This window comes from Camelus ferus, chromosome 8 (genome assembly GCF_009834535.1).
Source record: "Camelus ferus isolate YT-003-E chromosome 8, BCGSAC_Cfer_1.0, whole genome shotgun sequence".
Taxonomy (NCBI): Eukaryota; Metazoa; Chordata; class Mammalia; order Artiodactyla; family Camelidae; genus Camelus; species Camelus ferus.
Genome location: NC_045703.1, coordinates 26,742,189 through 26,769,403, shown reverse-complemented (window position 1 = coordinate 26,769,403; position 27,215 = coordinate 26,742,189). Strand labels below are relative to the sequence as shown.

Genomic DNA, 27,215 nt, shown 5'->3' with positions numbered 1-27,215 from the left:
GAAATATGATGGAAGCCATGGCTATTTTGTTTTGTTTTGAAGACAGTTTTGCTGCACTCAGGATGGTTTAGAGTGAGAAACACAAACTCCTTTTTGAGCACAAGTCCCATTTCCTTGCCATTCCTGTGGGTGATGATGAATTTTAACAAAGTTTTCTAATGATTTAGGCCACTGCCCACCTAAGAGCATATCAATTAACTCATTTCACTGACTTACATTTACAAAGGGATTATGATATCCTAGGCACAGATGTAAGAACTTTACAAGCGTTGAGTCATGTGAATCCTCTTAACAGCAATATGAAGTAGCTGATATGATTCCCGTTTTACAGATAGATAAATTGAGGCACAGAGAAGTGAAGTAACCTGCCCAAGGTCACACAGATAGGTCCCATTGCCATTTGAATAGACGTGTGAATTTGAGGTTGTATTTGGTGTCTGCTGTCACCTGTGTTAAAAATGATAAAAAGAACGTGCCTGAGAGGTTCTGCCGTGCTGTGCTCAGAGGCAGAATGGTGTTCTGGGACTATTTTAGTAGAGGCGGATTTTCTGCAGTTTACGTTAGTAGTTGTCTCTCTAGAAACTCGGTGTTTTAATTGACTGTAAATGTTTGAAAGTGAACAATTTCCATGTACATTCAACAAACGCATTAGCTCCACCCAAGTGCAGCCCTGCATAATTATGACCTTTTTATGACGGGAGGGATGGCTCTGGGTTGTGGCATCTCCCCAGATATATGGCAATGACTATAGAGTTAATAATAAATGACAGTTATTATATATAACTTGTTGCTCCCCCCAAACAAACAAAAACAGCTCAGCCATGAAAAAGAATGAAACTATCATTTACAGCAAATGTGGAATCTAAAAAATACAACAAACTAGTGACCATAAGTAAAAAGCAGCAGACTCATAGAGAACAAACTAGGGGTTACCAGTGAGGAGAGGGAAGAGGGGAGGGGCAACACAGGGGTAGGTTATCAAGAGGCACAAACTATTATGTATAAAATAAGCTACAAGGATATATTATACAATACAGGGGATATAGCTAATATTTTATCATAACGACAAATGGACTATGACCTTCAAAAATTGTGAATCACTACATTGTACACCTGTAACGTATAAATATTGTACATCAACTATATGTCAATGAAATTTGAAATTTAAAAAAATGTTTATGTAATGATGTTATATGAATCTCTGGAAAACAGTGATCAGTGTTATATATGCCAAGGAGATGTCTTAAATTAAAATAATAATATGTAGACAAATCATTTCTTGCTAAGTATGATATTAATATTCCCTCTTAACAATGGTGACAGTTGATTCCAAAGCTGTGAATGGAAGGAACACACAGAGCCCCAGAAGTGTACGTACAAGGCCCCCAAAGCCAATTTTCCCAGGATTGTTATCCTGATCTCAAAATTCTATCTAAAATAAGGAATGTGATACACTTTTTATCCAAATGAATAAAAGTGAAATAAAATATGTATCTTGAAAAAATAATAATACATGACAGTTAATGACATTTTCTATGTAGCCAACACCTGCTAAGCACATTCCATGATTATTTTGTTGAAACCTCCCAGGAGCCCCATGAGGCAGGTCCTGGGAATGCCTCCTTTCCACAGATAGGGAAACTGAGGCCTGGAGAGGTTTAGTAATGGAATACAGGTCACACGGCAGGGGTCTGAACCTGAAACTGTTTCCTGAGCCTCTGGTCTTGACCACCATGTGCTGCCTCCCCCGTGCGAGTGGCCCTGCCCCTCTTCCTTGCTGACTGCTATGCCTGCCAGGGATTAACAGTGGATCCTGATACATTTCTTTACTCGATACATTTTTGGCTTTTTTTTTTCTTAACTGAAGTATAGTCAGTTTACACAACACACTACATTTCTTGTAGCCGTTCTGCTTCCTGTCTTAATAGGATCCTGCTACTGTCCTTTGCTGTATAGCAAGGATTTGAAGAGTCAGATTTCACTCAGTGCTCCTCCATCATCAACCTTACACCTGAGTTCAGCATTTGCTGATTGACTGGTTGCTAATTGACCCCGCCCTGCTGGAGGGCAGAGCAAGAATCCAGCACTTGCAGTAGGCGGGGCCAGGGGAGACCCTGACAAAGTGGAGCCTGACATCGAATGTGGGGATTGTACAGAGGGCAGTTTGTGTGCTGTCACCTGAGCTGTTCATTGGGCACCTTGAGAAGGCTTGCACCTATTTATTTTTTAACTTTTTAAAATATTTTTTAATTGAGTTATAGTCACTTTACAATGTTGTGTCAAATTCCAGTGTAGAGCATGATTTTTTAGTTATACATGAACATACATATATTGTCACATTTTTTTTCCACTGTGAGCTACCACAAGATCTTGTATATATTTCCCTGTGCTATGCAGTATAATATTGTTTATCTATTCTACATTTTGAAATCCCAGTCTGTCCCTTCCCACTCCCCACCCTCTTGGCAACCACAAGTTTGTATTCTATGTCTGTGAGTCTGTTTCTGTTTTGTATTTATGGGTTTTTTTTTAGATTCCACATATGAGTAATTTCATATATTTTTCTTTCTCTTTCTGGCTTACTTCACCTAGAATGACATTCTCCAAGAACATCCATGTTGCTGCAAATGGCATTATGTTGTCAGTTTTTATGGCTGAATAGTATTCCATTGTATAAATATACCACCTCTTCTTTATCCAGTCATCTGTTGATGGACATTTAGGCTGTTTCCATATCTTGGCTATTGTAAATAGCGCTGCTATGAACATTGGGGTGCAGGTGTCATTTTGAATAGGGTTCCTTCTGGATATATGCCCAGGAGCGGGATTCCTGGGTCATATGGTAAGTCTATTCCTAGTCTTTTGAGGAATCTCCATACTGTTTTCACAGTGGCTGCACCAAACTGCATTCCCACCAGCAGTGTAGGAGGGTTCCCTTTTCTCCACAGCCTCTCCAGCATTTGTCGTTTGTGGACTTTTGAATGATGGCCATTCTGACTGGTGTGAGGTGATACCTCATTGTAGTTTTGATTTGCATTTCTTTGATAATTAGTGATATTGAGCATTTTTTCATGTGTCTATTGATCATTTGTATTTCTTCCTTGGAGAATTGCTTGTTTAGGTCTTTTGCCTATTTTGGCTTGCACCTATTTATAATAACGTCTACTCTTACTTCTCTTTTTTATTGAAGTATAGTTGATTTACAGTGTTGCGTTAGTTTTAGGTGTACAGCAAAGAGATTCACAGTTATACATACACATATATCAATTTTTTTCAGATTCTTTTCCATGATAGGTTATTATAAGATATTGAAAGAAAATGAATATTGAATCACAAGATATTGAATACAGTAGGCCTTTGTTGGTTATCTATTTTATGTAGAGTCATGTGTATCTGTTAATCCCAAATTCCTAGTTTCTCTCTCCCCTGCCTTTCCCCTTTAGTAACCATATGTTTGTTTTCTGTCTGTGAGTTTGTTTCTGTTTTGTAAATAAGTACATTTGTGTCTTTTTTTTTTTTTTTTTTTTTTAGATTCTACATATGAGTGATATCATATGGTATTTTTCCTTTTCTTTCCGGCTTACTTCACTTAGAGTGACAATCTCCAGATCCATCCATGTTGCTGCAAATCATTTTTTCATTCTTTTCTATGACTGAGTAATATTCCATGGTGTATGTGTATGTATGTACGTGTGTATATATATACATACAAATATATATACACACGTACATACATGTATGTATATACACATATATACATATACACCACATGTTCTTTATCTATTTATCTGTTGATAGACATTTAGGTTGCTTCCATGTCTTGGCTATTGTAAATAGTGCTGCTGTGAACATTGGGGTGCATGTATCTTTTCAAATTAGAGTTTTCTCCGGAAATATGCCCAGGAGTAAGATCGCTGGATTACATGGTAACTGTTTTAGTTTTGACAACCTTTTTTTTCTTCACCAAGCATGGTGTCCATTATAGTAGATGCTAAGCATTTGGTGACCGCATGAATGAATGAGGGGTAGAATGAATGAGTTATTATTTGGTTCCTTTGCTATAGTGGCACCCTAAAAGGCCCCAGGGATCTGCTGCTATTTGGGGTTGTATTTCCACCACCCGGATCTTCCCTCCTGTGTGCTTGGGCTCACCCTGTCTCTACCTCCCTTTCTCTCTCTACCATATCAGTACAGGGAGTGGCTGGACAGGTGGTGACAAGAAATGTTTTAGGTGGTGCTCCAGATGGTGTTTAAGTTCTACAAGTTTTAGAGTAGAACCATTCCTTAGGGAAATTAGGAGTTAAATCAGCCTTCGAGGGACTTGAATCACCACATATGCTATTCATGTAGGAGCACGTGTTCTGAGTTCTAAACAGACTTTGGGGAAACCTGCTGGGAACTGCGGGTGATTGAGAAGCTCATATCATCCTGCAGTGGAATTACCTCCACATCTGTTCTCACCTCTGAGAATGGCTTTTTGACTTGGCTGCCTTGCAAGTCATTTGGTCCATGAGACACCTGTTCCAGACCAAGGTCCTTGATACTTGTAGGACCATGTAGTCCTGTCCAAAATTTCCAAAAGACATTGGGTATATGCCAAAAGGTCCTTGATATTTGGTCATAGTTGCTCCTGTTCAGAGCATCCATGGTGACATTCGGTCCATGCAGAAAGGTTCTTTATATTTGGTCTTATCCAAAACAACTTGGCATGGACCAAAACATACTTGTGAATGTTTCAGATAAGAACACAATATTTCAAGAATGTTTTGGCTTGGATCAGTATACTCATGCACATTTTGCATAGGACCACATTTTCAGGGACCTTTTGGTGTGGACCAAATATGTTACAGATGTTTTGGACAGGACCCAACGCCTGCTAACCCAATGCTGTTTCCTTGGGATGCTAGATTGAAAATACAGTATTTAGGGAAACTGCATTCCCAGTACCAGCTGTAGATTCCCAGGGTTTTATTTTCTACTTGGAATTTATAATTGATATGTCACACCAGCAGTGGGGCAGGCTGTACGTTAAGCAGTTTTCCTTTCTGTGTCTCTGGCAGATGTGTCATCCCCCCACCAGCGATCCTCCGCCAAGATGAAACCAATAGAAGAAGGGGTGGAAGATGACGACGAGGTCTTTGAACCCGCGTCTCCAAATACATTTAAAGTTCGTCAGTTGCCTTGATTCCCAAGAGAGGATTCAAGTTACCAGGATGGGAACTGTCTTGAAGAGATCCTGAAAAATACCAGCAGTTTTTCATTGCTTTTAGATTTTTCTGCTTTAGTACCTTCAGCCTGTAGAGTCTGAGGGTGGGAAAGCGAGGGAGATTCCAAAACGGAAGGTTATCTTTGTTCTCGTTTTACTAGTCAGCTTTTTGTTTTACTGAGCCCTCTGACTAAACCTAGTGCTATTTTGAGAGAGAGATTTTCACAGTACTTTCTACATGTGTTCTCCTTGAACTTAAAAACATCGTAGCGCTCCGTCACTGCAGATGCCTCCACTCATCTTTCCGAGCTGTTGCTCATGGTCCTCAGAGACAGCTTTTCTTCTATGGGGTTGTCCATTTGAGAGTTTTAACAACCAGTGTAAGTTTGAAACTGAGGCTAAGGGAACACTAAAAAGCAAGGCATCTCAGGCTTTGTTCTGCTGATGTTTTGGATGGAAAATTTTAAAGACAGACACGATGTGACTTGTGTGTATTTTTCTCTTAGGCCTGACGCGTCTCTCCCCCGGGCCACCTCACGTCCGTGGGCAGAGCGGAGACACTTGCTAACGAACAGACCCCTCAGACCTGCCCACACCACCCGGGTACGGTGCTGTTTATAAGCGGGGCTGAAACCTGGAGCAGAGAGAGAACGGCGGGAAGCAGTTCTGAGCTGGGTGTCTGCCTGGGGCTGAGCCCGCTCAGCTCAGCCCAGGCTCTGCTGGGGGGAGCACGTTCCTTGGGGTCAGGAGGACCAGTGAGTCAAGTAGGCCAAACAGGTGTCACAGAGTGACTGACTGACAGAGCCGCTGCCTTCTTTAGTCACTATCCTGACGTTTTAGGCTGTTTCCCCAGGGCCACAGAGTTCTCCTTAGGACCTGTGCAGGACACCAGTACCAGGGCTGTGGGTGTGGACACAGTTGTGGGGCAGACGGGTCACCACAGGCCCCGCCATGGGCACCCAACCTAGACAGTGCTGTGTGGGCCTAGATTCCAGGTCCCTCTTTTCTACTGGAGTCGTGTTTCAGGAAAGGGTGGTTGGTACTGGGGAAATGAGAAGATGTGCTTCAGTCATCAGGAGGGCGAGTGTGGCTGTGACCCCTGGCCAAGCCACTCGCCGGGGGGAAGCCCACTGAATGGCGGCCCCGCATCATTCCCCACTGACCTTGATTCTGTGTCATCCGCTGGAACCGACTTTGAGTCAGTCCCCTGTTATAAATAGCCAAGAAAAGTTCCAAATGAAATTATTTTCAGGTGAGCTGAGCCAGAAGCATCTTTTGCCAAGAGGTGATTTCTGTTAGAGACGATATGAAAATAAGCTATTCTAGGGTCACCTCATTTCCTCATTTTTTAAGCCAGTTATTTTAGTAATTTCTCTTGAGTTAAATTTTCATGCTTGGTCACTCACTGAGAAAATTTCTGCAGAGTGGGTATCCAGCTCCTAATGTATTTATCAAATGTTGGCTTTTTAACATTACAGTAGAAAGGCTGATTTCACTTTACTGCTATAGTGGTGTCTTCTGTTTGCTAAAGTAGGAATTTATTTTGGGGGAATGAAACAAAGGTGAATGTCTTTGTCTGGCTTTAATTGTAAAGATGCAGTGGGTTGAACTATCTCCTCCTGTGCCTGAATCACGTGGAAAATGTCGTGGGGTTAATCCTTCTTTCCTTTACCTTATGGAGAGAGGTCATGCAGGCCACTGAGTTTACACATGCAGAAAACTAATTTACAGAACCACTCTACAGAGTAATTCGACACTACGTCCTTCTCTGAGTAGAAAGTACTTTTAGATTCTGCAGTAGCCATGTTTTTAATGTTCTCCGAGTCCACAGAACCTTGGGGTGTCCTTACCCTGACCCACCTTCAGGCTTGTCTCACTTTGTCAACCTCAGACGGCAGGGGGGATCACCTCTAATGATCAGCCTGCATGTGTCTGGAGGTGGGAAACATGAAGCTATTCTTAAATACATCCCTCTAAGGGCGACAAGGTGACTCAGAGAAAAGAAGCCAAAGCCACTGAGAAGCCCCCCCACTAGACTTGATAGCAAAGAAGCAGATAAAAGATTGCCGATGGATGACTTTACAAATGAACAAGTGTATCTTTGTATAACGCACAGATAAAAACACATTTGCTGCCAAAGTCACCAATAAGATGCTTTCTGTGTTTTTTGGCATTCACCTAGGTTGTCACCAGGTTCAGAAAATAGTCTGCAAAAATTACCCTACTATATATTACCCCAAATCTACTATGTTGAAATGTAACATCAAGTCCATTGTATGAATCTGGAATGTAACATTTATAACAGAATGTATGTGTCATTTATAATATTTTGAAAGCCCTCATACTTATATTTATAAAATAATAGCACAGACCCTATGTAGACCCACTATGATGTTCATAGATCTTAAATTAGTAATAATGGGTGCTATATAGTTATTTTCTGTTGCCACCCTTGGCTTTCTGGGATCTTTTCCGTTTTCCCCTGTGGTTCAATTTCACTTTAAGCATTGGGCACCTTTGTGCTTTGCTGCCAAAAGCCTGCTGTGCCCTCTGGGAGACGTCACCTCCTTGGTGTCTGGTTCTCCTTCGTGTCTGGTTCTGCCCGAAGTTCTTCTGATTTCATAACTTGGAAGCTACTGACTCCTGCCTCCCAGGTCCTATCATGGCCCCAAAGACAGTCACTTGGATGCTGATGCTGGAAAAAATCTATAGGGAAGTTGATGTAACCTACACACTCTGCCCTGTCCCCAGTGCACCCCAGTGATGACCGTGCCCTCCAGTGAAGATTTCAGGCTAGTGTGTGGTTGGTACCCAGCCAGTCCCGACCCTGGGGCTTGGTGCCCCTCCTCCCTGCAGACCCAGGAGTGCAGCTCCAAGGATTTGCTGCCATTATTTAATCCTTGGTAACTTCTAAAGCTGCTCTGCAGAAAGCATGGACCCTGCTATGCCTCAGTTTCTCCTCCCTCCCCTCTTTCCAACCCTGGTTTCCCAACCTCTTTCCCTGCTTATCCCCAACTAGAGTGATTAGGAATTCCCACCCACTCAATTCAACCTCAAGGATGTGAAGAGACAGGACACAGCACAGGAGCTCGAGGGTGCCGGCACCCATGACACGTTTTCTTACCGTTGGTGCCCGTGCTTTGATCGTCACAGAACCCTCAAACACCTGTGTGTAAAAACACCTTGTAAGCAAAATTTAAGAAACCTGCTTGAAGTACTATTTACAAGTTTTTTCCATTATATTTGCAACCTAGTTTTAAAGTACACAAGGATTTTGTGAATGCTTTATACAGACACGATTTATAGGAAACTCATCCTTCCTGCTTTTAGGTGCCATTTACGTGGATAGCATTTTACTTTATAATAAATTTACATTTTGTCTGAATAGAGCTTTCTCGTTTAAAATCTCTTCATATATCGTCATTTGAGCAAATAAATTTCTTACTTGGCAAGTGTGCGTATTTTTTACTTCATTTCTCTTTACGTATAGTTGATTGGCTCTAATGCCGTGCCCAGAGGTTCAAGACCCTTCAGAGGCCACGGGAAATGCTCTGGTTTAGGTAGTCTGAGCAGGTCTGGAGAGAGCATGCTCTCGGCTTAGTCCCATTTCGTTTGGAGGGCCTACCATCTTGCTGCCTTTGGCCATGGAAAGAAGGGTCCCCGAGGCCTTGAATAGAGTTGACCGGATGCAGCAATTAAGAAGCCTCCAGAGCTTCACCGTGGGGACAGATAAATCTCAGCTTTTTTAACCCATTGTATTTGAATCTTCCCCTCTAGTTTCACAAAGCCCAGCAATACAAGGATTCACATGAAGGAGGCAGAAATCCTCCCCTGTGGCTATACTCTGGTAGGCAGTCTTTCTAGTCATCGTGCAGAAACCCCTATTTTCTTCCATCATCTGTCCTCAGTGTTGGAAAGGGAACCAGACAGCCCGTCTCTTGGCCATTGGTAGTAGGTCCTTGACACCTAACAGACTTGCCCTGATTAGCCCCAAGACTAAACCCAACTGGCAGGGCCATCTTACACTCCCACAAAAGGAATTAATTCTGTCCTCAGTGAGCCATGTCACCACACCCGTCTGGTCATGAGCCCTGAACGTCTTGACAAGCCAGCCTGGGGCAGCTTCCCCGTATGTAGACTGGGCAGTGAGACTGACAGTTTCCATTTGGTCCACTTGGGGGTATTCTGTGGGCAGGGGTGGGAACAGCTCACTATGGGGTAAAATCGACAGGACTTGGCTGTGGGTTTGTGGGAGCAGAAGCGGTGGTGAGAGAGTGGAGCATGTTAAAGATCTGGCTGGAGTTACCACTGGTCCCTCTCTGGCGAGGACCAGGTTGGAGTGAAGAGACTGAGTGTGTTTTCTTCATGCTGAGTTAGAGTGGCCTCTGGGACAGTGGAGAGGTGTCAAATAGGCAGCTGGACACATAGATCTGGAATTTGGTGGAGGGGTAGGATCTGGGCTGAAGATACAGATTTCTGAGTTGAAGATGGCACTGTGAGCTTGACAGCTTCCCAGTATGTAAAAAAATCTTCTGGGGTGTGCGTGTGTGTTGAATGAATATGAGTGAACACAGGGCATGAATATTTCCTTGCTTTTTACCAGGGGCAGATACATCCCCACTGACCTGCAAGCTCTCCCAGCCTCCTTCATTACCCCATTGTGAGGGAATCCCCGTCTTTCCAGCTTACAGCTAAGCTTTCTGCTTTGCTAACCCGTTCGCCTGCCTGCTGCTTGGTGCAGGTGGGACTCCACAGCACGGGGCCTGCTCCTGGGGACTGCACGCCCTGATGTCTGGTGTGACAGGATGGCAGAGCCAAGTGTGGTCTGAAGGAAGCTAATCCGCCACACTCCTCAGTAAATGAAGCCCCACAGCCATCACCCAGCTCTGAGAGGAAGGGGCCTTGAGGGGAAAATGAGTAGTCATTTACCTGCAAATGATGAAAACTTCCAGAGCTGCTCCCATCCGTTGGTGGTTCCACAGAATCAGGCGACGTGTCGCAGAGATGGACTGAGGTGAAGCACGTAATCCCCTTGAAGGAGCTCAGACAGGGACCGAGCCTCAGGCCCCAGCCTCCCCGGGGCGGCTGGGCTGCACGTGAAGCAGAACCACCAGATCGCCAGCTGCTCTGAATTCATTTCTCTTCAAAGGGTTTGTTATCTTGGAGCCCCAGCAACGCTCCCACAGTGCACTCCCCTCCTTCTGCTCTTCTCACTTGACCTCCTTTTACTCTCCTCCTTAATGAGCATCGACATGTTTTGCTCATAAGAACTACACCATAACGTGATGTGGGAATAATAGCTGTCTACTGAGTGCCTACTATGTACCGGAGACGGTTACAGGCATTTCAAATAGATGATTTCACATTTTCACCAAAATCCTGGAAGGTGGTGGAGACAACAGCACTGAAGCTCAAAAAGGTAGATTTTGCCAAGACAGCCCCACGCGTGGAAGGGCCGGAGGGGGCCCGGGTCAGCCTTTTCCCCAGTCCTCTCAGATAGTGAGTGTGCAGCCTCCAGTTCACGTCCTGTTCTCAGCTTTTTGCCTCAGGTTATCAAGGAGTTTTCATGCTGAAATAGAAAAATATGATACTTTATATTTTTTAATACAAAAAGTTGTGTATTTTTTTAGGGAGACCGTTTTAGAACAGAGAAAAATTAAAATTTGATATTGACCTTTAAAATAATGTCAGCTCACATGAAAATGTGGGGACCCAGTTGCATGTTGCCCCAAACAGATTTCTTATCTCTCTTGTCCACCTCGAATCTCCCTCTTAGCCAGAAGCACCCACCTGAAAAAGGAGGCAGAGTCCTTGTTCTTGGACGTGGCTTAGAGGTCAGATAGATGATGCAGTTCCGAACACTGGCTCTGACCATGTGAGCTTCGGCAGGTTGTTACGCCTTTTAAAGCTGCTGCGTCCTAGCGCGTATTCTGCAGTCTTTCCAAGCAGGTAGTTGGCATGAAGTATGTGTTTGTTCTCATTTCCTTTCCCATTTTCCTTTAGTGGCCACGTCAGATTCTTAAGGCTTCTGGAATCTCAGTAACCACAGTCCTTGCAAAGAGCCAGAGGGTCAGTGCCAGCAGGTCCGAGAGACAGCTACAGGGCCCCTCCTGCTGACGGCAGAAACCTCTGCAGGCCAGGGCCCAGCTCACAGGCTGCAGTCTCTGGACAGGTTTGGCAGAGGCTCAGAGGGGCACCAATCCTGACCTCTACAAGTGGCCCCTCCAAAGCCTGAGGCAGGGCCAGTCTCTGTATGGTGACTGGTGGGTGGAAAACACTAGCGTTGGGTTAAGGAGTCTCCAGGAGACAAGAGAAGGAAGAACACAGTCAGCTGTGGTCAACAGGCAGCACGTTGTTGTGAACACGCTGTCTCCTTATTTACCTCCCCACAGTGGGCACGGGAGAGCTAAGCACAGGTGGGCTGCATACGCATGGAGAACGTGACGGGTAAATTCTGATGCCAGAAGGACCGAGAGAAGTTAATCCAGAGAGTAAGGTGAAGAAGTACTCAAAAACTCAGGAGATGTGTATTCCTGACATGGCTTGATTGTAAAGAATGCTAGGATGCTGGGCAGCTCACGTCTCCTGGGGACTCAGTTTTATGTGCAAAATGAGGTCAGACCAGGTGAGGGATTTCCTAGTTCTGGTGCCTGTAATTCCCAACATGCGGACTTCTTAAGGGCTGACACATGACCCTCGTGGTCCAAGTGAGTCAGAACTTTATTTTTAGGTTGAGGATAATTAGAGTCTCACCTGCTGTCTTCCTAACCAGGGCGTTCCCGTCCTTGGCCAGTCCTTCACGCAGGCTGCGCTGGTTTGATGTTGTGATGTCATTATCGTTATCAAGACCCAGAAATCCACTGGGTCTTCCAAGTCGTCACTGTTTCCTCGTATACCATTTAAGGGGTTTCTCAAAAGTTCTTCTCAAAGCAGTCAGCTTGCTGAAAAACCCCTTCTAGCGCTGCCCAAATGCTGTGGATTGAGGTTTTCCTTCGGCGGGGGCAGAACTAGAATATTAGAGCAGGTATGTACCTTTCAACTTGTGGGCGGACATCAGAATCACCTGGAGGCGCCTGTTGAACCCTAGCTTGCTGGCCCCACCCCCAGAATTTGACTCAGCCCATCTGGGGAAGGACCGTAAAGCTGCACTTCTAGTAAGTTCCCACAGAATGTTGGTCTTCCACTAGGGGACCTCATTTTGAAGTCCCCTTAATGAGTCCAGCCCCCTTATTAGCAGGTAAGGAGGGTCTGGCTGGGAAAGTTGAGCCCAAGAAAAACTAGAACCCAAGCATCCTCGTTCATACTCCAATGGCTCTCAGTGAAAAAGCAACTTGTGTTTTATTTTATTTTATTTTTGGCTCTAGGCCAATAGTTTCAAACTTTTAATGGAAGGAGCCACTTAGGGAACCAGTTCAAATCTGGCTCCAGTAACTCAACACCCCTAGAACAGTGATTCTTAACCTTGGTTGCATATTAGAGTCAGAGATTCTGAAGAAAATTTACCTGGGCATCAGGAGTCTTAAAAGCTCCCCAGGTGATTCAAATAGGTAGTAAATTTGAGAAGCTCTGGTTGGGAGGAAGGTTGGAAACCTTCGCTAGTCCAGGCATCCCACGTATTTGGCTGTAGCTGTGGGCTGGTCCGGACTTTGAAGGCAAAGGCTGTCCTGGTCTTGCTTCCTGCTTTAGGAAACATGAAACAGAACGGTTAGCATGGGGTTTGAAGAGTAAATAGCAGAAGTTATTAGCTATTAGCTAGATTAGGGCGTAGGTGGAAACATTTAGACCAAAGCAAATGTAGGCAGTGTTGGTATGTGATGTCTTCTGTGTTTATCAATACTTATTTTTTGGAACATTTATCCTTTTTATTGAGATATAATTGACCTATAACAATATATTACTTTCAAGTGTACAACTTAATGGTTTGGTATTTGTATATATTGCAAAATGATCACCAAAATATGTCTCCTCAACATCCATCACCACACGTAGTTACACATATTATTTTCTTGTGATGAAAAGCTTTAAGATCCGCTCTCTTGGCAACTTTCAAATATGCAAAACAGTATTGTTAACGATAGTCACCATGCGGTACATCACAGCTCCACGACTTACTTCTTTTATAACTGGAAGTTTGTACTTTTTGACCACTGCTGGTCTGTGATTTTAATACTTTCAACTTCCTAGTGACTATCTTTGGCACCCTGGAGCTTCGTAAGTAACAGAGTCAGGAAGAAGCTAACTGCCTGGCTCTAATGTTTGGAAGAGGAAAATTAGATCAGAATTCTGGGGTGTGTTTTCTAGCTCCAAGCCCGGCTGTGTGATCTGAGCTGTTAATATCATCTCCCTGAGCCCAGTTGTGCGTTTCTTTGTCATCTAGGAATAGTAATATCTGTCATCTTTACCTTGGAAGAGTTTTGTGAGAACCAACTTTCAAAGCCTATATGAACTATAAAGCACTAGAAAAATGAAAGCTATTATTATATTAACCAGTGAATATAAATGGAAGCTTAAGATAAAAAAAAAATCTCTTCACTCAGTTACACCTGGGAATTCTCTTGGACCTTGTATCTAATTCGTCCTTGCTTCTAGGGGCACACATTCAAATCTCAAATCCAGAACACCTGGGTGTGATAGTGTGAGCATTTTAACAAGATACAGTTTCTTTGATAAAAGGAGCATGCACAGACTTATTCAGATGTCTAAGTGAGAAGAACAACATCAAAGTTTTAAGTAATCAAACCCCAAAAGGGAGTTTTTAAAGTCTTGTATTTCTTATAGATTGAAAGGTGGATGAGGAATTTATGGGGTAGTAATGCATTAAGAGTATTTAATGTATGTAGCATTCAATGCATATAGGGTGTCTGCAGTTCTGAAGTTTCTTATTACAAGAAAGCCTAAAAATACTGGGGTAAAATATTTTATCCAAGACAAGTTACCACTATCAATATCCCTTCAGCATCGTGAACTCCATATTGACAGCCTCCTTCTTCTGCATAAGAGCCTATAAACTCAATAAGCAAAATTACACATTTTTTTCCAGGCAGAAACTTTCCTAAGTTTATCAGTCATATAATATATTCAAAAATTCAAATATGTGCTGATAGCTAGGAGGCGATGTAAAATTGTTTCGAGTGAGTGAAGAGTGCCCTCTGGTGGTATCATGCATAAACTGAAATGTATCATACTTTGTCTTTAATCCCAGAATGATTAAACTAGTTAGTTTCTTAAAAATATAAATTCATAAAGAATTTTTACACCTCCAAAGGCTCATTGTACAATGGACTACATTATAACGTACTTTTTAATTGTTTTGTGTTATTTAGGTTATCTTTTACAGAAGCCCTAAAGAAAATTCTCGTTGGGACAGTGTTCCATTCAGAAACAATTTGTTAATTAAAAAGAAGCACTGTAGGTTGTTAACATGGCACCTCCAAATGTATCTCTTGTACAATCTTAACTTGACCCACTTTTTTTTTTTTATTATTGCTTATTTGTTTTGTTTTGGTTTTGAGTGGGGTTGGGCATAGTGTTGGGACATTCAGACGTTGTGATTGGTTTCTGATGGGACTTGTGGAATCTTTGGCAGGTTTTGGGAGTAACTATCTGGAATGATCCCATGTGATCCTAAAGACAGAATATTGGGCCAAATGACATGCCAGCCATTTCCTTCTATGTTAAATTTCCCCAGCAATCTGATACATTTTCCCATTAACACTGTGCCGTGATAAAAAATAAAAGGAAAACACAAACCTAAGGAAAGAGACTGAGCACTGGCCGGTGTCCAGAATCTTCTACAACAGCTGCTCACACTTCAGCCCCTCCTTTGTGTTTTTCAAATTTTCTACCATCAGAAAGTTTATTATGGTCGTAATTAGGTTTTATTATTATTGTTTTAAATGGATTGCTCTGGATGAGTGGCAGAAGCTGGTTTAACACAGGACTGGTAAAGGAATATCAGGACTAGCTAATGAAAGTTATTTGTACAGAATTAACTTCATGAAGAAATGAGAGCATTTGAAGAACTGATGTGGAGATAACTGTAGTGGCTTGACTATGAGACATGATGCTCTAAATGAAAGAAGTGATAGACGGGACTTGAAATATCTGACGTGCCAGTAGGGAGGCCACCCCCCTAGAGGAAAATGTGGAAAACAGTAAGAAAGGACATGTCAATAATACCTGTATTTGAACTAAGTCAAATGTAAATATGGTTTGAGTCTTAAGTTTGAAATTGGCTTTCCTTATACTCTGACTTTGCAACATTGCTGCTACTCTAGTAGTTAGGTGTGAGTCCAATTTTCTGCCAAAAGAGCAGAATGAGCCGTGTAATTTGGGTGTCAGCAAAACCCCCCAAGGTTAGACTTGGTACTTTAAAGGATTTTTACAAACTGCAGCCGGCAGATAGCTCCAGGTGCTAGGCAGCTCAGAAATTAACTACAAATTGAGGCCCTTGACCTTGAGAAAAACAATCTATATCTTCAAGAAACTCTGATTAATTTTAGAGACAAAGTACACATACATGTGCCCTAAAGACAGGGAAACTTTTTACTGGAAATATTGTGCTAAGAAACGTGCCTGATATGCAACCTCAGAAACGTTTTTCATTTTCCAGGACCCCTAAGACCACTTCAGAAAGAGAGTGTGTGTGTGTGTGAGAGAGAGGATTACAAAGAGTAACATAAACTTTATTTCTAAATTGAGAGTGAAATTTTACTTGAATAACAGTAAAAGCATTTAAGTTTCAATTGTTTCTAGAAAGCAAAGCAGAGCAGGGAACCCATAGAAAGAGTTTTTAAGGAAAAAAAATCAATTTCATGAAAATAACAAGAAAACAGGAGTGGGATCTATTCACAAAATGGTAGATTGTCAGATAAGTAATTTGTTTTTTTTAATTTAGTAGCCTGGCAAGCAACATATTTGTATAAAGGCTGTGACAAAAAAGCTTATTCTACAAGAGGGGCAGACTGGGGTAGGTGGGTCAAATACAGGGCTCTGTAGACACATAGGGAGAGCTAGGATTCTGGGCCTTCCTGTTCTTTTGAATGGATATCCTTATGTTTGCTCTCTATTACGAAAAAGACAAGAAACATTAATTACCCAAGCCTGTATTTCAGTTGTCAAATTCTCCCATCATCTAAACACTGTAACTTCTTTCCCCAGTGTAGCTCTCTGGAGGGGATGTATGTGGTGAACTGTGTCTACAAACCAGCATGTGGGTGTGCCAGCACAATGCGCTTGGGTATTTCTAAATGTTTTTAAAAATTCAGACCACCCGAAGCCCCAGCTTTTCAATGATCATTTGGGGAGTTCCATTAAAATACCACAATTATCCTTGTGTCCCCCCAGAATGACCACTTAGAGAGCAACCAAAAGGAGTGGTGAGAAACCTTTCCCCCACGCTCCTTCATGAAAGTAGTTCCATACTTAGGTCCTCTTCTAGAACCTTACCTCTCTCTCCACTGGTCCTGTTCTCTCTGGCTTCAAACACATACTCAGTATCCCTGAAGAGTAAATGACAAGGTCACGAGAAGATGCTACTAAAGGGATGGAAGCCAGGGGTTGCTTCTCCCTGATATTAGGACTGGTCTGTCTTGTCTGCCTGTTTTATTGTCCGATTCACTGGGTTTCAAACCCACAATGAGGTACTGGGAAAGATACCCACCTTCAGGAAGAAAAGCAAAGAGTAGAATAGAAGTTCAACAGGACTTCCAGCTACCTTGTAAGCAAGAAAGCTGGGAGGCAAGATAACATGGCAATAACTTTGTTAAGGAAGCAACTTTATCATCACTGTAATCACTTTGGTAACATTTGTAGCTTTTCTGCATTCATTATTTTGCTATTTTGTCTATTTTTCCAATAATGAAATAAAATGAAACAGTAGACAAAAAAGCAGTCTTCTTTCACCTTAAAAAATTAACTCTTACCTTTTCCAGTTGTTGTGTAACATTTATCCTCCCTTTCACTCTCATGCCAAACAAGTGGTGCAGACTCTGCTATTTATTTTTTTTAAAAAAACTCTGTGACTTGGTTTCACCCAAATCGCACCATTAAAATTTTCCTGTTCATCAATCTGGATACTTTCTATTGACCTGTCTTCCCATTCACTAATCTTCTGTTGCTTTTCACCTGCTGTTAAAACTTACCTGTTGAACTCATTTTCGGTTATTATAATTTTTGGTTCTAGAATTTTTTTGACTTCTGTATCTTCTCCATTTAAAGTCCTTGTATGTTAACTTCAGTATCTGAGTCACCTGAGTGTTTTTATGTGTTTCCAGACAGTTGGTCCTCTTCATTAGCATGCTTCATCCTTTTTGATTGGATGCTGAACGCTGTAGATGAAAATCTGTAATATCTGGGTGATGTTACCTTCTAAGGAGGGGTAAGCTTTCCTTTGGTAGGTAGGTAGTGTACCAGCTGGTCACCTTGGTCCCATCCAGTGTTAATTTTAGGCTTTGTCAGGGCTGGTCTGTTTCATTTTGTCCTTTTCCTAGTCTATAGTCTATAGTCTATGGGCAAGACCCTTATTCTTATGTTTAGCCCTTCTGGGACCCAGACAAAGAGCTCAGGTGTTTATCTCATCTACCTCTGAGACTTCAAATTCCATCTCTCTCCAGCAAAGATGGCTACAGAAATTTATCTGCAACCCCTCTTAGCCTCCCAGTCAGGGGCTAGACTAGGATGAAGAAAGGATGGTGTCGAGGGCAAGGCACCACTCTGAAAGTGAGCACCTCCTTAAGTTTTACACCCAAGCACCTCTCTTGCCTCGCCATGGCTGTGGCTCTGCTTTCAGCTGCTGTTTTCTTCTGAGTCTTCAGATTCAGTCAATGGCTTGAAACGAATCTATATGAAGATTTGGGGGCTCCCTTCTTTGTGAGCCCTGGGGCTTGTCCCTCAACTTTCTGTTCTCTGGCAGCCCTGAATTTGTTTCCTCAGCTCAGTAAGACCACCACTTCCTGGGTGAGTTCTTCCACCCTGGGGCACCTCCGGGAACTGGGAAGTGACCACAGGGAAAAAGCTTGGGGCAAATGTTCTCACCGCTCATGCTTTTCCCTTTTCAGAGCTGGAAGTCCCTCACGTTCCTGGCTGCACTGACGGCCCTCCACTACATTCAAAAAGTTGTTTTTTATACTCTGTCCCACCAAATTAATCTCTTTACTGATTGACTGAACATGCACTGTTTAGTTTCAACTCTGGCCTTTTGTTTATGCTGTTTCTTGTCCTGGATTCTCCTCTTTACAACCCCAACCACGCCCATCCTTCCTGCCCCACTGAATCTCACTTCCTCAAACCACACGTGCACTTACCAAAAATGTTGTTCTCGAACAATTTTTATTTCTATGACAAAACACTGCATGATGTTAAGAGAAAAGTGTAAAGTTGCAAACCACATATAATTTAAACAAATCATGAAAAATCTCCAAAACTCATCATAAATGCCAACGTTATATGTTTTATTTTTAATCAAGTAATTTCTTTAAACCTCAAAATATCCATAATTGACAGAATAAGACATTAGGCATGAAATGAGATTATAAAATCCACGGTCCGCAGAAAGGCAAACAGTACTTTTAGTCCGTCAAGATGACTGTACACGAGTGAAATGCCATCCCGAACACCTACGCCTTTTTTGTCCTTTAAAAACATACAGTTCAAGTGTTTTTTATTTTCACTTGTAAACAACATGAGCCAAAATGGACAATGAGGTAATCTAAATACTACTAAGGATAATTTTAAAACACTAGATAAAACACCATATTAAAGACATATAGAAATCAGTGTTCACTTTGGTCTCTGTTATGGTTAAACCTGTTAATACCCAAAAGCAACACAGACTGATTAAAGCCCGCTGGCGGTGGGTGCCAGTGGTTGGTAGATGTAAGTAATTCAAGAGGTAGTCAACACCATCATTTTCAAGCTGGTAACTAACTCTCACAAGTGTGAAGCCACAGATGCATTAAATGTCGTAACAGTTTCTCACAGTACGGTACTTTACCATGACATTGCAGCTCTGTTCCAAACAGACAATTTAAAAGCGATTCAGAGGTCAACCTCTCACTCTAACTGAACAACTATGAGACAGATCACAGGAACCACCACATCCGAAAGAGGCTGTTGACAGCGATGTAAGACAGAACTTGATGCTTTTAACAAGTTGTTCTTCCCTAAAACAAATAAATCTCATTAAGACATCTAGAGAATTAAAGTCATGCAGCTGCACTTGTACATACTTTCCCAAATTCCATAACCAAAGGGGAAACACACATATATATTTTATGATAAACATTTCTTAGAGAAAACAGATAAATTAATTTAAATTAACTTTAAGACTTAATGAGATTTCCCATGTCCTGTATAATTCATCTTACAGTGAATGTTACAACGTCTATTAACACTTATGGGCTTCTATTCACAAACTAAATACAGCTAGCAGTAACTGCGGGCCACAGTGGTGCAAAATAAAACTGGGCCAGAATATGAAAAAAAAAAAATACCGGCAATAAAAACATCCTGTATCTGTAGATGGACCGATGCTAATAACATGATGTTTCTTGATCTTTTCCCCTACATTGCACGCCAAACTTCCAAGTTATAAGCAGGTAAAAATCTTTCTAAATCTTTCAACTGTAAAAATACATCCAAAGTCTTCTAGTAAAGACTAGAAATGCAAGTACAAAAATGTTTCTACTATAATCCGCCATGTAGCAGTGAATAGCTCACAGGGCTAAGAGATCGGTAGTGCATCTTTCTTAGGAATCACATTTGTGTTGACGTTGAGGGGTGAGGTCAAGGGGCAACTCATTCACAGACCTCTTGCCCAACCCCTTAGCAACTCCTGTAAACTGATGCTTCATGCAGACCCTACCGCTCAGTAGCTAGAAACGGCATTGCACATTCACTCCGTGTTCACTCCTTGGCAGCCAGTGCTAGTTAATTATGTGCCTGGGGCAATTACGCTGCGGTACGCTTGGCCTCAGGGCAGCATAGACACGAATGAAGCAGATTGGCATCTTTTATACTTTTGCCCAGCACACACACACACTCACACACCAACCTCTCTTCCCGACCTTTTCCCACTACCGACCTCTGGGCAAAGCAGCTATTTCCAAGATTGCTTGTGTGTTCTTGTGTGTTTTACTTCAGTGGAAGAGTCCCCATAAGTCTTTAAACTAAATCCACGACAACATTTAAGGAAATGCTTGGAGACTTGGCTCACTAAATGAGATGCATGATTATTCACAAGTGTTTGTCAGAAACATGCAGTTGTGAATTGCTATCTATAATATAGATTAAAAGGTTCTGTACCAGAGAATTATCAGCCACTGTGAGGCTGGAGCAGCATAAAGGTGTGCTATGCATCAATAATGAGGTAGCCTTTTGCTGTAAACAGAATAATATCTCACCCATGTAAATGGACACTGTGCTTACATCAGTGACATTCACATATGCAAGGAGCTCAGGAAGTCTCCTTTAGAGTACTTTTCACATGAAATAAAAATAGGAGAACTGATATCTGGTATGTGGAAATTTTGATCAATGTCAAAACTCAGAGGTAGTTATTACTATCGTCAGTACACAACACTTATATAAAGGTCTGAGTTATTTGGTTTGTTTTGAGTAAGCAGGACTGTAGACTATTCTGTAAAGAAATGACAATATTAATATGGTATGTTCCCTGAGCAAAGTTCTTTGTCCTGAGTATGTTATGTAATAGTGATAATATTCTTATATAAAAAATAAACCCCAAATTTTAACCATAAGATAGGTTTGGTATGTGCTCTTAGTTCAGTCTGGTAAGATGCTTAAAATGATTTCAAATTGCACCCATAAGGTCCAGTTACAGTTTCTTTCTTCCTTTTTTTTTTAAACCATGATCTCAGCTCTGAACTGTTCCTATGTAAACAGGGAATGTCCAATTCTCAAGTCCATAATTTCCTATTTCTAATAAGGTCCAAGGAACTTTGGTTTGAATTTTCAAAGTGACGTCTTATGTTTTGCATTTTTACTGTTAACCTGCTTATTACACCTGCTAAAAATTAAGCAATGCCACTTTGATTTGTCTACATAATTTAAATAAGCTTACAATCCTCACGTAAGGCAAGGAAGTACTTCTCTATAGCTATTTATCACATTCAATATCGTCAAAGGTAAGCTCTGCATCACAGCACACTGACACTTCAGTACATCCCATGGAGATTCTCACAAACACTGTCAACTCAAGCTGAGCTGGGAAGGACCGCGGCCCAGCCTGAGGCACGCTCTCCCTATGCGTGGCTTGCTTGCAGAAATGGTGGCAACCGTAGAAGCCTCCCTCTGGCAGGACACATCGGGGAGGGATCAGAAACTGTTCAGCAGAAAGTGTCTCACTTGAATCATGCTATTTTCTTTTTCTGATTATCTGAGCTTACACCAACAGGCTCATACAAAACTATACTTATTGCCAATGTTAATAAGCATTGTCACTGATCGGTACCTTCTTGGAGATGTTTCCGAAATTTATCCCTAACATCTAGAACCAGGATGACACCAAGATGAATTTTTTTTAATGACTGAAACCTAACGGGACCAATACCATGACTGGTTCCCAGGCAGATTTTTTCAATATAACAGGACCATCCTGAGAGGTTATCTCTGCCCCATCCCTGAATGTTCATCCTGAATCTACCATCTAGGGCCCTTTAGTATGAGTTACAAGGAAATTTCCAGAAGATCAACTGTATTGTATAAAAGACTTCTACCTCTCTGGTTGGAGAGGGCTGGGTACCTCTTGGCCCAGGCTCATCACGCTAGTTGCCTGCCACCAAACACTGTACTTCTTCATGTTATTCAAGGTCATACATATTGGGCAATTGTGAGCATTCACTTCATTTTCCTTCCCAACCCTGGCACTTTACAAATATCTGTGCTGTGTTGTTTGTATATTTTAGAAACAAGTCAGGTGACTCTCCAGGGGGAATAAAAACAGCCACTGAAAATATACACCAAACGATTGGAGTTCTCCTCCAAGGTCTTCAGTAGTAAACAAGGAGGCCCCTGCTCGAAGCGATGGTCAGAAGGATTGACTCAGTCAAGGGAAGCTGCTGTTGCCACAGTCCCTTAAAAACCTCACAACAGGTAAAAGATTATAATGAGCTGGTATCAAAATACCATTGAGAACAATCAAGTCACTACATTTATACATTTGCCCTCCCCTTCATTTCTCTTAATAGGCATCTAATTTACAATCAAAACACATGAATTAAAAACATTGAAATATCGGCACAGAAATTACACATTCATTGTCTTTTCTGGAGTTATGTATCCCAGATTCAAAAAAGTTTATGGCAGTCAGAGGCATATGGAATTAAGGTACTGCCTTCAAAGGGGTTGAGGGGGGGTGGACACACTGTATGGATATCAAGAAAAAGAGGCAATCCCAAATTCGGGAGAACTGGTGTCTTAAAAACCTTTAGTACCATATGATTGGCAGCTCTGAGATTTGAAGTATCCTTTGGTTCACACAAAAGGTAACAGTCATTTTTTTTCCTTAATGTAATATAAAGGGAATGGTATTTCAAGAAAACTCCAGGGGGTATTTTCAAAACCATCTAAAATACTTCATGTGGGTTTTCAGTTCTTGGGGATGTCCAGCTCTGTGAGTGTGGGTGTGTGCTTAATAGCTCTGTACACACATACATAAAGACAAGCCCTCTTTATACATGTGTCTACATTCTCTCTAAAATCCTCCTACACACACACACTCAAGCTCTCCCCCTCTCACACCTGCACATACAGATACTCATAGCATCTCATTCTCTGCGAGTAACGTGAAAACAGGACACCCTGCTCAAAGGTCATTTGCTTAGAGTGATTTGTCTGTTTACAGAAATTCACAGTTCCTCAACAGTAGTTAAAATCCCAGGTCAGCTGCTGTTTGTGAAATACTGTTCCCCTGTACTTGCATGAGGTAGACTTCCCAACTGGGGAGAGAAAAGGATGCGTTAAGGAGAAGGGTTATGTCTTTTTCCTCTTTTGAACGGAAGGCCCCTTTTTGCTTTGTTCTTCTGGTGCCGCAAGTGGCTTGGTGGACGAAGCGTCTTGGGGGGACCTGCCTGGCCACTCCGAGGTCTCGGACCTTGCCTCCTGCGGAAACGGTGGAGACGCGCAGCCGTGCCCTCCCCCCAGCTCTCGAGGGAAGGTCGAGGCGCACGGTTGGGACTCCGCCTCCTGTCTTCCCTGAGAACCGGGGGGCAGCTGCGCCATGCCTTTGTGCGGGCAGTTCGCCACCATGTGCGTGATGCTCTGACAGCAATGGCACTTCTTTGGCTGAGGAGGTAGACTACATTCCTTAGCATGATGATCAAGCCCACCACAGTTGTAGCATCTGCAACAAGAATAATGAACACATCTTGAGGAGGGCTCTATCATAAGATGCTTGGCAGAAAATAAAAAGAAAAATACCATATATCATTTATATGTGAAATCTAAAAAAAAATGAGACAAATGAACTTATTTACAAAACAGAGACAGACTCAGACATAGAAAACAAACTTGTGGTTACCAGGGGAGAAAGGGGGGGATGGAGGGATAAATTGGGAGTTCAGGATTTGCAGATACTAATTACAATATATAAACAAGATAAACAGCAAGGTCCTACTGTACAGCACAGGGAACTATATTCAATACCTTCTAATAGCTTATAATGAAAACGAGTATGAAAAGGAATATATATGTATAACTGAATCACTATGCTGTACCCCAGAAATTAACACAACATTGTAAACCAACTATACTGCAAAAATAATTAAACTAAAAAAACCCCTAAAATACACCAAATGTCAATGAGGGCAGCTTATTTTAATACGCCTTCCTAATAAGTATTAATGCTACTTAAAATATATTGCTTCAAAGATTATCATTACCAAAATGCTCTAGCAAAATTCTAACACTTGTACTGAATACAAAAGTCAATGAAAAGCAAGAATACTAAAGCATGAAAGACTCATCACTCCACAGAGAAATGATTCGACAGTGAGGTTATTGTAAAGGACGTTTAATCCACTAGAGGGCAGCCACGTTCAGCAAAAAAAAAAAAAAAAAAAAAAAAAAAAAAACAAACCAAAAAACACAACCACCAGCAAGCTTTAAAAAGATAGCTAAAAAACACAGCTGTTGACTTAATATGCAATGCCAATTCAACCAGCAATTGGGAAAATTACAGAACAAATTAAACTTTATGAGTTTAACATTTCTTTGGGTATTAATTATTTTGGCTGCGGAAACCAGTAAACTGGAAGAGTTTTTTTCTCTTTGTACACGTTAGTGCAGTGAAATCTGATAAATAAGAAAATCAGACATCTATCGTAAATGATACATGGGGAATTACCAAGTAATTTTAGAGCACAACAGAAAGTATCTGAATCAGAAGAATGCTATAAAAGAAAGCTTCTAGATACTTAGATTGGATTAGTAAAATTTGATGCTAGTTCGGTGACAGGAAAAACTTTTCTTTCTGTAGGAAGTTAGTTTTCCTTTTGCGGTAAATTCTTCTAAATTGAAATAAATATAAATCCATCCTTAATTAATATTTGAATGCACACTGGGGCACAGCTTGTACTATATGTTAGGAATTTTGACTTAGCTTCTAAAAGCTGAGAAATTATTCGGAAGATATATTTGCTCAATTTCAATCAGATTTTCTTTCCTTTAAAATTTTATATTAATAAACAATAAAATATAATAAAGTAGAGGAAATAAAATTTTATATTTACAAAGATTTTAATCTACTTGATTTTTTTTGCTTATTGATTTGTCTCCAAATGAAATGTTTAAGGGTTTCCTATTTTAAATTTATTTTCCCAATACACTTATGACTCCGTAATTCTCACTATGAAATACACACAATAGGTCACGACACTTTTTAAAAAATGATAGCAAAATAGGTAACTATCTTGAGAATCAGCTTAAGGCTACAATGACAAAATAATTAATTATATTAATTATCTGTGTGTGTGTGTGTGTGAGACTAGCAAGCTTATATAGCAAGCAGATACTACCATATATTTCAAAGACAAGCTACTCCTAACCCACTGGGAAGTATATGCAGGATACTTAGAATTTTATCTTCTGGGATAACTATAAGCTAATTTTTGTTACATGGCAAAAACTAGGATAACTTGTCCTAGTTATCAATGGCCTGCTCCTCTAGTTATCAATATTACCTTACAGATTTTAGAATGATGGATTCACAAGAATAATGGGCTTTTTTACTCTTTGCAGTAATTAACAAGTATTTATGTCAGGAAAAAAGAAAGCATCAGATTTTCAAAAATTAAAGTGAAAAATCAAGAAATCTCTTTTCATGATTAAATTATTATATAATCACATGCCTTAATATAATAAATTAATGAAACAATATTATAATGCAAGTTTCAATACTGTTCAGCCATGTGTTCTAAGAGGTAATGCAAAATCAAAGAATAATAAAAATTATGATTAATGCTTGAAATTCAGGTCCCCTAAAAACACTCAAAAATGGCATCTTTAAAAAGTATTTAACCCTATTACTTATAATAATGTTTTCCCACATACTTCTCTTCTATAATGGATAAACGAATTCTTAAAATAAATTTGCTCATCTATAAAATATCTTCTTTTGAATTAAATTCACTTTCTTGAGGATAACATCCACTCAAGGGCTCATTTTTGAAGAGAGAGAAAATAGGTTAAAGGCTTGAGTAATAGAGGCGGCTCTCCTGTGGACACGTCAATTTTGTCAGTCACTTTGGTATCCAATTCAGGGACCCATTTGCCCACTCATCTACCAAGGGCCTGATGTCAGGACTCCATTTTTACAAATGGGGTCTTCCATCATACTGTGTGTGTGCATTTACCATTACATTTGGCTTTTAAAAGTTATTGTTAAGGATACTATGTAATTTTGGTTTCCTTGCATTTTGATCTGCATAGTTAATTCACTTCTTGAGCTTTTCAGATTTATGCTATCATTAGGCCAGACTGTTCTGCACTGAAAAGATTTGCATTCAGTGTAAATGTGTTTAGCCTTAAAAGGGGAGGAGGGGTATGTATTCTCCTCTTCTATTTAATCATTCAATGCCAGTCACTAAGAGTGCAGATCACACCCCATTATGAAACCCCTTCCTTCCCAAGGGACCGACACCAAAATGGAAATATTCAGCTACCTTTCAGCTCACAAGTGATTATCACACCACATACTCCTTGTATACAGAGCTCTACATAGTACCAGTCTCCTTTGTTCACCCTCCACACCTCTCCAAGTCAGCTTGCTTTTTTTAAGTTGAATGATTTTATGTGGTGATGCAAGCATTAAAACAGGTCCCAAAAGTAATTTTTAAAAACTGGGCTGACACTTACACACAGATAAAGAGCCAGCTCTGTTTGACTAAAAGTGCAATGGAAAAAAATATATCATAAGTGCTTCTAAGTATTTGAAAGTATTAACCTAGTAAGAATATATATATGGAAACAAATCTATATTCTGGGGGGTTAGATGGAGGCATTAGGGATGAGGACACAGTGATCTGTAAGCTTCTCAAAAGGAAGGAAACAATGAAAGAACAGTAAGTAAAGCAGTGTCAGAGAGAGAGAATAGAGTCGGAAAAGTGCAGGTGACAGGGCAGGAAGGAGGGATGAACACAGGAAAGGGTACATAAACATATCCGGGAAAGACAGATGAAAGGATCAATAAAATTTCCAAATGGGAGGCCAGAGAGGTAAAGAAAAATCACAGATTGGAAAGAATTTCAGAAACTAATTTGGAGAAACAACAACTGATTCTTTGAAGAGATTGTTTATCACTGTTAACCCTGATACAATCCAACTAAAATCCAGAAACGATGCTGATGATATTCATCAAGTCTACAGTTTTTGATTTTACTAAGTCTAAACACTTGTCATCTAATTCAGTTGTGTGTCAGTCATCCCAAGACCCAGTGCTGGGATGTGCTGGATCCCAGTCTGGAGGTGGGAGGGAGGTGCCGGGAGGAAATGC

At 41.1% G+C, this 27,215-nt stretch overlaps 2 protein-coding genes across 4 annotated transcripts in view; one reads left to right on the top strand and one right to left on the bottom strand.

Annotated features, from left to right (window-relative positions):
• BVES (blood vessel epicardial substance) overlaps positions 1-8,658 on the top strand; it is a 38,518-nt gene extending 29,860 nt beyond the window's left edge. For all 3 annotated transcript variants that reach the window (XM_032484609.1, XM_032484608.1, XM_014565642.2), the window contains exon 8: positions 5,061-8,658. In XM_032484609.1, coding sequence (XP_032340500.1) covers positions 5,061-5,185 — 125 coding nt within the window. In that variant the 3' untranslated portion in view covers positions 5,186-8,658. The remainder of the gene's footprint in view (positions 1-5,060) is intronic.
• A 13,743-nt stretch (positions 8,659-22,401) lies between these two features.
• The window catches only part of LIN28B (lin-28 homolog B), a 51,457-nt gene continuing 46,643 nt past the window's right edge, over positions 22,402-27,215 (bottom strand). The window contains exon 4 of the mRNA XM_032484878.1: positions 22,402-23,567. Coding sequence (XP_032340769.1) covers positions 23,198-23,567 — 370 coding nt within the window. The 3' untranslated portion in view covers positions 22,402-23,197. The remainder of the gene's footprint in view (positions 23,568-27,215) is intronic.